The sequence below is a fragment of the Acinonyx jubatus genome, chromosome D4 (assembly GCF_027475565.1).
Source record: "Acinonyx jubatus isolate Ajub_Pintada_27869175 chromosome D4, VMU_Ajub_asm_v1.0, whole genome shotgun sequence".
Classification (NCBI taxonomy): domain Eukaryota; kingdom Metazoa; phylum Chordata; class Mammalia; order Carnivora; family Felidae; genus Acinonyx; species Acinonyx jubatus.
The window spans coordinates 78,296,102-78,309,519 of NC_069391.1; the positions used below are offsets into that span (position 1 = coordinate 78,296,102).

At 40.4% G+C, this 13,418-nt stretch overlaps 1 protein-coding gene across 1 annotated transcript in view; it reads right to left on the reverse strand.

Annotated features, from left to right (window-relative positions):
- The window catches only part of TMC1 (transmembrane channel like 1), a 139,840-nt gene that overhangs the window by 59,800 nt on the left and 66,622 nt on the right, over positions 1-13,418 (reverse strand). The window contains exons 8-10 of the mRNA XM_053205273.1: positions 11,742-11,823; positions 4,250-4,356; positions 1,261-1,359 (exon numbers count right to left, since the gene is read on the reverse strand). Coding sequence (XP_053061248.1) covers positions 1,261-1,359; positions 4,250-4,356; positions 11,742-11,823 — 288 coding nt within the window. The remainder of the gene's footprint in view (positions 1-1,260; positions 1,360-4,249; positions 4,357-11,741; positions 11,824-13,418) is intronic.

Here is a 13,418-nt window from a genome sequence, read left to right on the forward strand (position 1 = left end):
TTGGGCCTGCTGATGCTTATAAGCCTTATGCTTATAAGCCTTATGCTTATAAGCCTCAGAGACTGGGAACCTTTCTTAAAGTTTACATTTTCTGGTAATGCTCATGTAATTAATTTCTATGGTTCCAGGGCTGTACAGATCATCCCTCTACTTGGGGTTGTCAGTCAAGAAGATTCACGAAGACTTTATTGGTTGAGTATCATATTAAGGGCTTCAAAGAAGGTGTAATAGATAGGATCCCCTCTTTAGGAAGCTCATAATTTGGGGAGTTTGAGGACAGAATTCAAAATATCTGTGAAATATACCTATCAGCACTACGAACATGAAGAGTGTTCATTGTTTTTCTCTCCTTCTTTGACTCCCCAGGTTACATAAAAGCTTGTCCTCATTTGCCACTGTCCAAAAATTCCTTGAATTATCAATTCCCCAATCTCCACCTTGCTACTTTCTTATCTTCTACACTTCCAACCATCTCCAATCTGGTCACTATTTAGAAAAGAAATGTGTGAAATTTAATAGTTGCCACAGACTTGAATCAAACTCTTGACATGATTTTTTCAATGGGTAAAAATGAATCTCTGCCGTAACAATAACCCTCACCCAGGGCAGCTGAAAGAGTGAAACTTACTCCCATACTATAGTGGAGTCATGCTCATACAGGTACCACAATCGTGTGGTACTCATTTTAGTATTATTTATCAGTTAATATTTAGTACTGTTTAGTATTTAATATTTAGCTGTGTCTGGAATTGACTATTGAATAATACTAAATAGACTTGTTTAGGAAGCAAAGCTCTAATTCCCTAAGAATCCTATGAGATTTTTCAAAAAGCACATTTGCAAATTCTTCCTTTGTTCTTTTCCAAAGCCAGAGATAAAGATATTTGTTTCAAGTCTTTGAACTCTGAGCTCACCTTCATTCAGTCATCTATATTCCCATTTAATCATATTATCATATTATTAAACCTATTCTTTTTTTTTCTTTCTCTCCCTTCCTTCTTTCCTCTCATTCCTCCCACCCCCCTCCCTCCCTTTCCTCCTTTCTCTTTTTCCCCCTTCCTTCCTTCCATCCTTCCTTCCATCCTTCCTTCCTTCCTTCCTTCCTTCCTTCCTTCCTTCCTTCCTTTATTATTTTTTTCAATAAGGGGCAGGGACATACCTCTTAAGACCCTCGTCTACCCCAGAAGAGGAGGCCATGGGGCTTCAGAGAGTAAGGACAAATCCATCCCCCTACCAACACAACTATGTGGAGACACTTACGTTGAAGTCGTACAGCACACCGAAGTTTGCCGCAGATGCCTCTTCAGCTCTGGGAACTGTTTTCCTAGGTAAACTGCCATATGGCAAACCCCAGAGGTACTGTATAGAGAAGCAAGGAAAGCAGTTAATAATTGGAAACAAAGTCTGAGCCACACATGTGATCACAAATGGTTTTGTTTAAAAGCACTTCTGAAACTTTTTCATGGAGACTCTGTGGGTCTCCACGTGGGGTCCCATTTTCTGGGAATTGACTACTAAATCCAGAGTTAAGAACAAAGGGAGTGCTAGGAACCCTTCCTTCTAAGTTCAGTGGACCACCAGCAGTCGGGCCAACCACAATGCCCAGAAGGCTTGCTGAGAAGCCCTACGACCCACCACCACCTCCAAACTGGTCTCCTTTAGGGGAGGTCTGGAGAGGAGAAAAGAGGCCTTTGGGGTAACTATAGTGTTCAAACAAACCATACTACCCACATCTTCATGTGGGGCTGCTTCTTAGGGTTGGGGGTGGTGGGAGATTCTCTCCTTCGTGTTAAGAAAGAGAAGACTCAAGGGAATCACCTATACAATTTGAGAGGGTCAAATGGGAGGAAAGATGGGTACTCTGATTATATTTGCTTTACCACTAATTCAGGTTTGCTCCCCTGGTCCTATGCTACCAGATTCAAAGAGGAATTTTTAGGGGCCAAGGGGACAAGAATAGGGTCCTGGCAGATTTCTTGGTGAGAACTGGTAAAAGCACCCCGCTAGGGCAGGCACAAGGCTTGCCAAGCAGATGCTGCTTCTTATGGGATATGAAAATTTCTTCCCTGGGGCTGGGGGTGGAGGATGAATGCGACTGGACGCCTGAGTGTGCAGCTTTATGGAAGTCAGCCCCTACTCCTACCCTCCACATAGGCTGCACAGCTTCCATGGAAGCTTCTTGGTTTCCTAGGACTGAACAGAGCAGAAGGTGGGTCCTACCCTGTCTCACTCCAAAGTTGAGGGCCACAGAGAACAAAGGAGATCAAGGTCTCAGGCTTGGCCCTTTGGGCGAAAGGGCATTTGAATCAAAGGAAGGCTGAATGAGTCTGTGGGCCGGAGGCTGCTGAAAAATGGAGCCTCATTGCCAGGAGGGGACCAGTCTTGGCCTCTGGCGGTTCTGTAAAGCTAGCACATGAGGTTTCTATCCTCTTTTGTTCTTTTGCTGGATCTGGTAACCAACGCCCAGAAAACAGGATGCCCCTCACAGCATCTAACACAAACCTATAAGAAAGCATCCAAAGACAATATGCTTCTTAGTTCTAGGAATACATCCAATCAAACACGTATTAACTCCCTCCACTATACACCAGGCATTCTGTAATTTCATATAGTTGGAACAAATCAGCCACAACCTTTCATTTCCAGGGAGGCTGTGTGCTGTAGGGGAAAGAGTAAGTGCCGTTGATAAAACTCCACGTATGCCCCGAGTCTGACACTAAGGAGTGTCATAATAGCCAGTGATGGAGTTTCAAGTTTCCTTAGAGACATGAGCAGAAATAAAGCTGGGGTTAATCTGAAATAGATGAAATACATACATTCTGCTCTATCGCCTGAAAGTTTTCATTTGAGAAATGGACTCGCCAGACTTCTGATCTATGTCTACTGACTTCTAAGAGCCACATAGCCGTAGAATGCTCCAAATTATCTCAGGGATTATAAAAGTAGTGGATTGGGAGGCAAAATCTTGGGACAAAAAATAGAATCATGATCCCAGTCCCGGAACGACTTGAAAAAAAAACCCTCACTCTCCGATATCGGTTAAGCCCAATAAGCAACCCGTGACTCTGTTTCCACATTTTTAAAGGGGAAAGAAAATGCTTCTGTAGTCTACTTCTTACATGTGTTGTGAGGCTCAGCAAGTAAAAGAAATGAAAGTGTTTTGCACTATTAAAAGCAAAATTCTTCATGCATGTAAAGCACTATTGGGATTGTTATACCCACGGGGAGGCTCAATGCAGAAGCTGGCCCTGATTTAAAACCATGGGGATTCGAGACCAGTGCTCTAACCTAACAATCTGAGGGTTGATTGGGGGTGGGAGGGAGGGAAGGGTGGGTGATGGGTATTGAGGAGGGTACCTGTTGGGATGAGCACTGGGTGTTGTATGGAAACCAATATGACAATAAATTTCATATTAAAAAAACACATGGAAATAAAAAAATCACTCAAAATGCTTAGTTTTGGCTGTCGGCAATACTGTTCTGAACAAGTTGGCTTTGAAATAATGGCACCTAAAAGACCCTCTGTAGCCCGAATAAAGCCTAAACTGACTTCTGTGTGATAAGTAAGCATCCAAAGATCAGAGCCATCTAACCTCTTATGACTAAAGACTCCAACCTCAGTCTTGTTTGTTGGCCTTAGCTGATTGACTCTTTTCCCCGCATCAGCTCAGGGCTTTGCCTCCTTCTTCACTCTGGACCCACTATCTGCTTTACTCTCCTCTCTGACTTTGATCCTAAAAGACCCCACCCCACTGTGTAGGTGTGCGTGCGTGTGTGTGCCTGGGTTATCTTACTTTACATGTGGAAAAAACCGGCTCATGTTGTGTTTCTTCAAATAGAAAAGACAGATGCATTAAGGAGTATTTCTTTCCAAGCAAACTTGGCAAAATAAATAAATACAATTCACAAGGTGTCAAAGCTTTCCTTTTGAGCAATTAACATTTGAGCACAGGGACCACCTTGGGAATCTGATAGAAGCCATGAACCCTTCCATATAAAAATGTACATTTAAACAGACACACCACATTTTATATATGATTTCAGGAAGCTCATGTACCCTTTGGAGCAATGAGTAGGATCTTCGGCCCACGGGCACCATTTTGAAGATTAACCTTGTTACCTGGGCTACGGCTTTCAGAGTGGATACGGCCAGTTAATCATTCTATTTTTCAGAAGAGGAAAGAAATTTTCTAGGACAGGAGAAACTTGTTCCAGCTATTTTTTTGTAACCCGGAAGTCAGAATCTTACCTCTGGCAACATGATGAGGCTGAATGTCAAGATAAAGAGAACCATATTTACTCCATACATCCATCTCAAGAAGAGGAAGTATGAGGCCACCGATGAGCCAAACTGACCTACCAAAAAGAAAAGTTAAAAGATTGAGAGACAGGTCAGGATCAAAAGGAAACAAAAGCCACTGTCTTGGTGCTTTCCATAAGAGATCTGCTCCTGGCGACACTTGGGTTCTTTTCACGTGGATATCATATCGACAGTGTCTGGCGTCCTCCTGTTTCTATCCTGGAAGAGGGAAAGTTAATGGCGATGGAAGTGCTCTCTACTGTGTAGTTGCCGTTGTGTAGAATGACTGTGACCTACGCCTTTAGAAAGCTGCCTTGTGCTTAGCAGCTAGAAGTGCTCCTTGAAGAGCCCATTTCATGCCTGGAATTAGTACAGTCGCGTGAGCAAATACCTGTAAGGTGGTTGCTGCAGTACCTGGCCAGCAGTCTTCCGCCATTATCATGATCATTACTGCCCTTCTGCCTCCTTCCTGTCAGCCAACAAGGCTCTTCTCAAAAATGTTTACCGCATCCTTTCTGGACAGCTGTCCTAACAGCCCGCCCCGTGCTATTTGTCTGACTTAACTGGCATTTTTTAGGTACAGCACAGAAGCTGAAGTTCATTCACTCACTCCTCACATATTTAAAGTATCTTCTGAGGCGCCCGGGGTGGCTCAGTTAGTTAAGCATCTGACTCTTGGTTGCAGCTCAGGTCATGATCTCACGGATCCTGAGATGGAACCCCACGTTGGGCTCTGTGCTCACAACATGGAGATGGCTCGGGACTTTCTCTCTCCCCTCTCTCTCTCTGCCCCTTCCCTGCTCGTGTGCTCTCTGTCTTTCTCAAAATAAATAAATAAACTTTAAAAAAAATAAACAAAATAAAGCATCTTCGGCCAGGAATTACTTTAGATGTGAAGCACAATGTCACAGATAGGGTTGCTGACTTAATACAACTTACATTTTAGTGAGGTATGGAAACAACAAAAATGCAGGAATTTAAAAACTAAATAAATTAATTAAATATATGTATTTATCATAATATATTATATATTATATTATACATCATATCATGTGTGAATAGCATGTATATTATATATCATATATATTATATGTATATTCGCTTTATACATTGATTAATGCATATATATTATGTGTGATGTAGCATGTATGCATGCATCATTTATATGATATGTATGTATTATATATGATATATAAGATTACATATGATTATATATTTGTAACAATTACATATATGTAATTATTATAACCAGATAGGTCCTGATTATAAAACATCAAGAGGATTGCTTTCAATAAGTTCATTGAGGAAGGTATATCAAAGAGGGTAGCATTTGAGCCTCGGTCTGAAGTTGGAGGCAGAGGCACAATGCCCAGGCTGGGGAAGAGCCGCTCAAGCAGAGGAAAGAGCCAGAACAAATATCTGGAGGCAGGCAAGAGCTCGGGACAATTGAGGAACAAAGCAGAGGACTGTGTAGTTGGAGCCCAATGAACAAGGGAAATTGGTGACAGATGAGGACAGAGAGACAAGCCAACCCACACTGCATAGGACCTCTTAAGGCAAGGTAGAAAGTGAGGCTTTTATTTTAAATGTGATGAGAAGTCACCAACAGGTGTTAAGCACCTGGAGTGGGGCGGCGGTGGGGAGACCATGACCTTTAAGAAGTCTTCTCCACTTTGGGAAATGAATTGGGAAGGGACAGGCAAGAATGTGCCATCGACACTCGTGCGCCACCGTGGATAGTGATCTGTCCAAATTGTATTTGCTGGGAAAAAAATAAAAAACATGATCTTACAACAGAGAATGGAAGAGGAAGAAAGAACAGGAATTTGAGGTCTCACGTTGAGATTTCACCAATTAACAAAAGCCAGACTTTTCTTTACCACTTAAGGTTCAACATTAAGTTACTAGTTTCCTTAATCTTCCCAATTCCCATTTTCGGTTGCCCAAGAAGAAACGATGAACGCTGGCAGTCACCCCCACTGCATCAGGCCCTTTTTCCTGACTCATTCAGCAAAATACCTCCAGTGACCAAAGCTTTTCTTGGCCCTCTGGCTTTGCAACATTACTGGTGGGGAAACATTATTGCAGAAGGAAGGAGGCTGCTATGAAGCCAATTCCAGCCTCTGCTTAGTAACACGAGGCTGAGATCACATGAGAGTCATGCTGCTATTTCTGGAACTTAGAATATTCTTTAGGTGCCACCTTGCCTATTCCCACAACACAGAGGCAATTTTTATAGAAACTTTAAAAAAGTCAATGGTTAAATGGACGTTTTTAAAAAAACACAATGATTTTGAAATCTGAATCTTTGGATTCATTTCACTTTGTAGAGGGATACAGAGTTCTACAGGATTTCTGAAAGCATGTGGTTTTGCTAAACACGCCCGCAGGTGCTGTAACCAGATGCGCTGGTCCATCTGCAGAAAGGCTAAGCAGATCTGCCCCTCCCAGGACATCTGATCATCCACCTGGCTCCCAGTGATTTCATATCATTTCATGGCTGTTATCTATGTTCTCTGGTAACAATTGCCCAAGGACTGCCTCAGCCAGGTTCACTTGTCATGTTTTATTGAAGGCAGTAGACTTCCAGCTTGCTAGTCGTTATAGTTACTCATTAATTGGAGAAGAAACTTTGTCTCTAGGTACCCAGAGTAAGCTTTTCCCTGAAACACACATGAGATCTTCTGGTGTAGAATCCCAAGCACGGGATGCTGACTCATGCTTTCCTCCTTCTCTCCCTCCCTCCCTCCCTCGTGGCCTTCTTCCCTTCCTCCTTCACTTCCTTCTTTCCTCCCCTTCTTCCTTTCCTACCTCCCTTCTTACAGTTTTGCTGTACTCATTAGCACCCACAGCTAATGGTCCCCTGATTGGGACTGAATCTGGCATTTACTAAAGAGAGAAACCTGACTATAGTGTAGCTAAAAGATAATTGGAAAGAACATCCATTCCCGTGTGCTTAGTCTCTTAGATAAAATTGTAAAGAACAAGAATAGGTAGTAGTAGTGGTAATGGTAACAACAACAACAACAACAACAATAACAACAACAACAACAACAGCTGGCATATCTCGCTGGTCAGTTATGCATACTGAAAACTTTGGCATCAACTCGTTTAACTACCTCTAGAACCCAATAAGGTTAAGTGTTATTAGGCCCACTGTGTGGATGGAGAACGCCAAAATTAAACGTAAGCATTGGACTGAACCAAAACTTGACTAATAATAGTAACAGCTGATATGTAATGAATGTTTGTTTTAGACATCTGTCTTGATCTTGTGTATTAATTCATTTAGTCATCGAATTCCTGCAAGAGGAGAAATACTGTACTCTCACCTTACAGAGACTTAAGCCCGTGGGTTACACAGCTAGGAAATGATGAAACTGGGGTCATGTGGGTAGTTCTGTAGGTAGTAAATGATGGAGCCAGAGTTCTAAACCAGGCAGCCTTGATTCCTAGGTGTTTGACTCTAAATCTAGATCTCTTTTAACCACAGTGCTATATTGCTCGTCAGGTAGAATCATAATCAAATTATCTTTTTAAAACTATAATATATGGAATAATTATGCCATGTGCATGTATGTCTGAAAGAATATAGGCAATATCCATGAATCAGCCAAGGCCATGCACATTCATAAATTTGGATTGTGCCCAGAAATGAACTGTTCTTTTTTTCCTTAATCTAACTAACAAATCCTCTTTCCATAATGAATTATTCATGTATTAAAACAGAGTCCTTGGTATGTATTCAAGTGAGACCTTTTAAGCTTATGCAATATTCTGGTTGCTGAATTTTCTTGCATTTCTTTTAAATTCAGGTTAAAGTTTCACCTCTCCCTCTGGTTATTTATTATTAAGGCAAAGCAATTTGTAGTCTGTCATCATGGATAACTTCCTCTTGAACAGTTGGGTAATAAGACAGGCAGACAAATATGAGCATTTCTAAATGGGAAAAGACCAATTAAATCACCTGCTGCATGAGTACAATATACATATCATCTTGTTGGGCTAGGACAAAAAGCATAGTTTCTTTCAAATTGGTCTAGGAAAATTAAATGTGGCAAATTTGATTTGCATTATCTGGAGCCAGTAAGGGGCAAAAGGACCTCAACCTTTAGAAAAGGTTGGAACATGATTGCCTTTCCCATCTCTTTTCCAATTTCCATTTAGTTAAGTTTCAAAGACCATCACAGATACATGCTTCCCCATCTTTGGTAGGGTACTTTCTATGGGATGGTTACTATGACCCAAGGACTTTGCTAGTACAGTCTTAGAGAGGTTTCATACTTTTCAACTAACATAATAGCCCCAGAGTCTATGGTGTATTTATGATTATCATTATGATCATAATGCATTAAGCATCTTATAGAAGATGAAGTATATAATTAAATAAATAGCTCATTCAAAACTAAATGCATGAGAAAATGGAAAATAATTCCCCAAGTAGGATAATGATCAAGAAATTCTATAACTACCCATCCTGCCATTGCCCTCGTAGAATCCACTCTGGGAACTGTTGCCAAAGAAAAAGTTTATAAAATGTTCTGTAAAGTGATAAATGAGCAAGCCACATTGAGGAAACCACAAGCTTTGGACCCAGACAGACTTCACCTTGCATTTCAGCTCCTCTAGTGACTAATTCTGGTACAGTTAGGTCAATGTGCACATTGCATGCATGGTAAAGAGTATATGAAATGTCTGCGGAGTATCTGAGTGATGCTCAAAGGGCAGTGGTTGTGGCGATTGTTGATAGACTAGAAAATGAGGGTCAGTTCTTCACAGGGAGGCATAGCACCATGAAAGATGAAGAAATCAGGGCAACCTAATCAAATCATAAATTGCATAAGGAAGAGAAAGTAATGTGCTTGACATCATCCAGCTGACTGTTCCAAATTTTCTGGAGGAAGAAGAGAGGAAGGAAAATAACTAAGAGTATAACTGAGTGGCCCTCAATCTGTCTTCCCCACAGTAACACACATGATAGATGGTGGCCATATATGTAACTCATTCTTGTGTGAAATTCTGGCAATAAAAATAATCCCATCAGTTTCTGGCCTCCTCAAGATAGGCTACTGCAATGCAAGCGGGCATGACATTGTTATTGAGACAAGTTAGAACTGCTCTAGTGTACCTTCAAAATAAAAAATGTGCAAATGTACATATTTTAATGATCATTCTTACAAATGTATGGGGATACATCTCAAAACTGGTCAAGATTCAACCCTATCATCTCACAGGTGAATGGGACTGAGGCCCAGAGAGATTACATGACCACCCAGGAGCAGAACAGCTAATCTGTAGCAAAGCAAGAGCAGAACCCAGAGTTCTTTCCACACAAATTGTATCAAGATCTTAATGTTCCAAATGTCTTTCTGTTCCTCCATACCTCTCGGGGGAGCGTATTTCAGCTGCACACTTGAAACCTAAGGATTCTGTGATGTCTGTTCTTTTCTGAAGTGTCTAAATTCCTTTTTCCACTTCCTAGAATGGTAGACATGTGAGGAATGTCTACTCTTTCATTTTATTCAACACGTATTTATTACAGTCAAATTCTAGGTCTGGCAATCCAGGAGGAAGAGAACCAAACCTCTTCTCTCATGTCTATTCGAAGAAATAAGCACAAAATGAAATGAAATGAAATGAAATGAAATGAAATGAAATGACAGTTAAAAATTAAATTTAAGGCGTGCCTGGGTGGCTCAGTCAGTTGAGCGTCTGACTTCGGCTCAGGTCATGATTTTACCATACGTGAGTTCAAGCCCCCCATCGGACTCTGTGCTGACAGCTCGGAGCCTGGAACCTGCTTCAGCTTCTGTGTCTCCCTCTCTCTCTCTGCCCCTCCCCCACTCACACTCTGTCTCTGTCTCTGTCTCTCTCTCTATCAAAAATAAACATTTAAAAAAATTAAACTTAAAATAGGTATTTAAAAAAATTTTTTAACATTTATTTATTTTTGAGAAACAGATTGAGATGAAGCATGAGCTGGGGAGGGGCAGAGAGAGGGAGACAGAGAATCCGAAGCAGGCTCTGGGCTCCAAGCTGTCAGCACAGAGCCTGATGTGGGGCTCGATCCCACGAACTGTGAGATCATGACCTGAGCTGAAGTCGGAGGTTCAACCGACTGAGTCACCCAGGTGCCCCTGTTAAGATGTATTTAAAAATAAATCACATTCATAGTTTTTTAGAGCCTTTTTTTAAATGTTTATTTATTTTTGAGATGGAGAGAGACAGAGTGTGAGCAGGGCAGGGTCAGAGAGAGAAGGAGACACAGAATCCAAAGCAGGCTCCAAGGCCTGAGCCATCAGCACAGAGCCTGATGTGGGGCGTGAACCCACAAACTGTGAGATCATGACCTAAGCCAAAGTCAGATGCTCAACCGACTGAGCTACCCAGGCACCCCTAAAATACAATATTTTAGATAGTAAGTGTTAAGGAAGAAAATAAAGTAATAATGTGATCATACAGGAATATGTGGGAGGAAGTGTGATTAATTAGCTGATGTGTTTTTAATTCATTGCCACTTGATAATGAGAGACAGAGGACTGAGGACAGGCACTCCTAAAACATGCCCAATCATGTCCATGAACTATCCATCAACTGTGTTATCTCCCTGTGGAGCCTCCATTTTAATTATGCAAGGCCAAGTTTAACCAGCAGGAAAATCTGCTTCTCAGTCTGAAAACTCAGGGAGGAAATTCAGATCCTAGTCGAAACTCTTAGAAACCAAAACATGGCAAGATTATGCTCACCCTCGTTTTAAATATGACCCTTTTTCTTTATATTCTGTATTATATTCTTTCTTATTTAAAAACATTATTTATTACATTTACAATATTTTAAATTTTTATTGGCTTTATTCCAAGTCTAGAGCACTGTTCTAAATAGGCTTTTGATCAAGTATATTCTCCTGACCTCTCTGTACCCTGTGAATACTGTATAAAATGAAGGCACAATAACATAATGGTATTCACATAACAAATTCCGGATGGTGATGTGATTAACTTATTCTACTTCAGATGTGAAAATGAGGCTTTAAGATTTCTTCAGTCTTTGTAGATATTGTTCAATTTGATTATTGTCTAAATCTCATAAGAGTATATATTTTCGATGTCATGTTCATTGCCAAAATAAAATCACTGCCTTCCCAATGATATATACGACTCAGTGTCATTGTGCACAATATTGACTTCCCTGTATAGGAGAGAACACAAGGTCAGAATGAGAATATTTTGGTCTAATATACAAAGGGAGAGTGGAGTCTCCAGGGCTGTGACTGGTGAGTACTAACAAATTTTCACAGTAAACAAAAAGAATGTTAAAAATGATAACTTTTGTTTGTTTGTTTTCTTTTTTTTAATCTTTCCAATAGTACAGAAACCGAGAAATACATCTGATAAGCTTATGAAACAACCTTCCCATCTAATGACATCTCATGAGCACTTACTCTCAATTGCTTTGATTTTGTTTTCCCACGGGACACAAGCAGCTTTGAAGTTTTCAAAATCACGAAGAAATTTCGCCCATTTCTGAAAAGAAAGCCAAATAGAACAATAAAACCCAGCCTCTTGTTTGTCAAGATGTTTTATCCTCCACCCCATCCCCAAATATCACAAGACAATGAACTTGGAAAGATCTCTCTGGTGCCACATAAGGCTTTTTGTAAAAAGAAAAAAAAAAACCAGTAGGATTCACTTGCTTCTCTGTTCCCCACCCACCTTCACACCAATTCAACTAAAAAAACTTTTATGGATCCCCTATTTTATAAAAAATATGCTGAGAAAGATCTGTTTATTCTTCCAGACAATAAGGGAGCAGGGACTGGGGTAGCACCTACTAGGTTGACTGGCAAATCGTATATGTTTAATTAAATACTTGTTGCATGAAGAAATTAATGAACTATGAATAAGACATCATTCCTGCCTTGAAGGGCTTCTGGGACTATTAGAGTAAGCTGTACCTAAACAAGTAATTTCAATACAGGATGGGAAGTGTTATGACATGGGACACTTTTTATTCTGGGAGAGGTAGAGCAACTAACTAAATGGAAAGTCATGGTATCATAGGAAAGGGAGGAAGAAAAAGAATCATACATTAGCTTTTTTAAAAGCTTATTTGTTTTGAGAGAGAAAGAGAGAGAGTGCAGGGGAGGGGAAGAGAGAGAGGAAGAGAGAGAATCCCAAGCAGGCTCCACACTGTCAATGCAGAGCCCGATGTGGGGCTAGGTTCCACGAACCATGAGATCATGACATGAGCCGAAATCAAGAGTCAGATGCTTAACCAACTGAGCCACCCAGGCCCCCCCTACATTAGTTTTATAAAAGACCTTCCTTCCATTTTACTCCACAATGTTGGGCCATCCATGTTCAAGAGGACCACAAGGAAGAAGGGGAACAGGGAAGCTAACTTTGCATATGTGCACACAATGCTGGGATAATGTGTGAGATGGACAGGTGCAATAGAGCCCAAATAACAGTATGAGACAAGTCTGAAGTTCAAAAGGTTACCCAACCTAGAAAGAGCCCAAATATCCATCTACAATAGAATGAATGAGTAAATAGTGGTACCTTCATACAATGGAATACAACACATTGATAAAAATGAACAACTACCACAACACAGATGTGTCTCATGAATATAATATTGCGTCAAAGAAGCCAGAAACAAAAGCATAAATATTATGATTCCATTCATTTAAATTATAAAGACAGACTTATTACTCCCTGATATATATCATAAATCTATATTTCATATTTAAGGTGTGAATTTTATTCACAAAACCCCACCTTTATGGAAATGAATTTAGCTTACAAGTGGTATAACAATTATAAAGAGGGGATAATAATAGGTATTATTATCATACCTATTTTGCTTTGAGAATTAAATATGGTACCTTCATAGAGGGATTCGATTCAGTGCTTGGCATAAGTAAATACTAATGAAATGTTAGTTTCTTTTCTATCTTTTCCAAGGATCTATGTTTATATTACTATATCATTTGGGGCTTTTTTCTTATTCTATTCAATTTATAGTTAATGTTCCTGGTAGCTGTATGGCCCTGAAACTTGTAGATAACAACTTGTAGAGCAACAAACTTTGACCCAGAACCCCCTAACTACCAGGG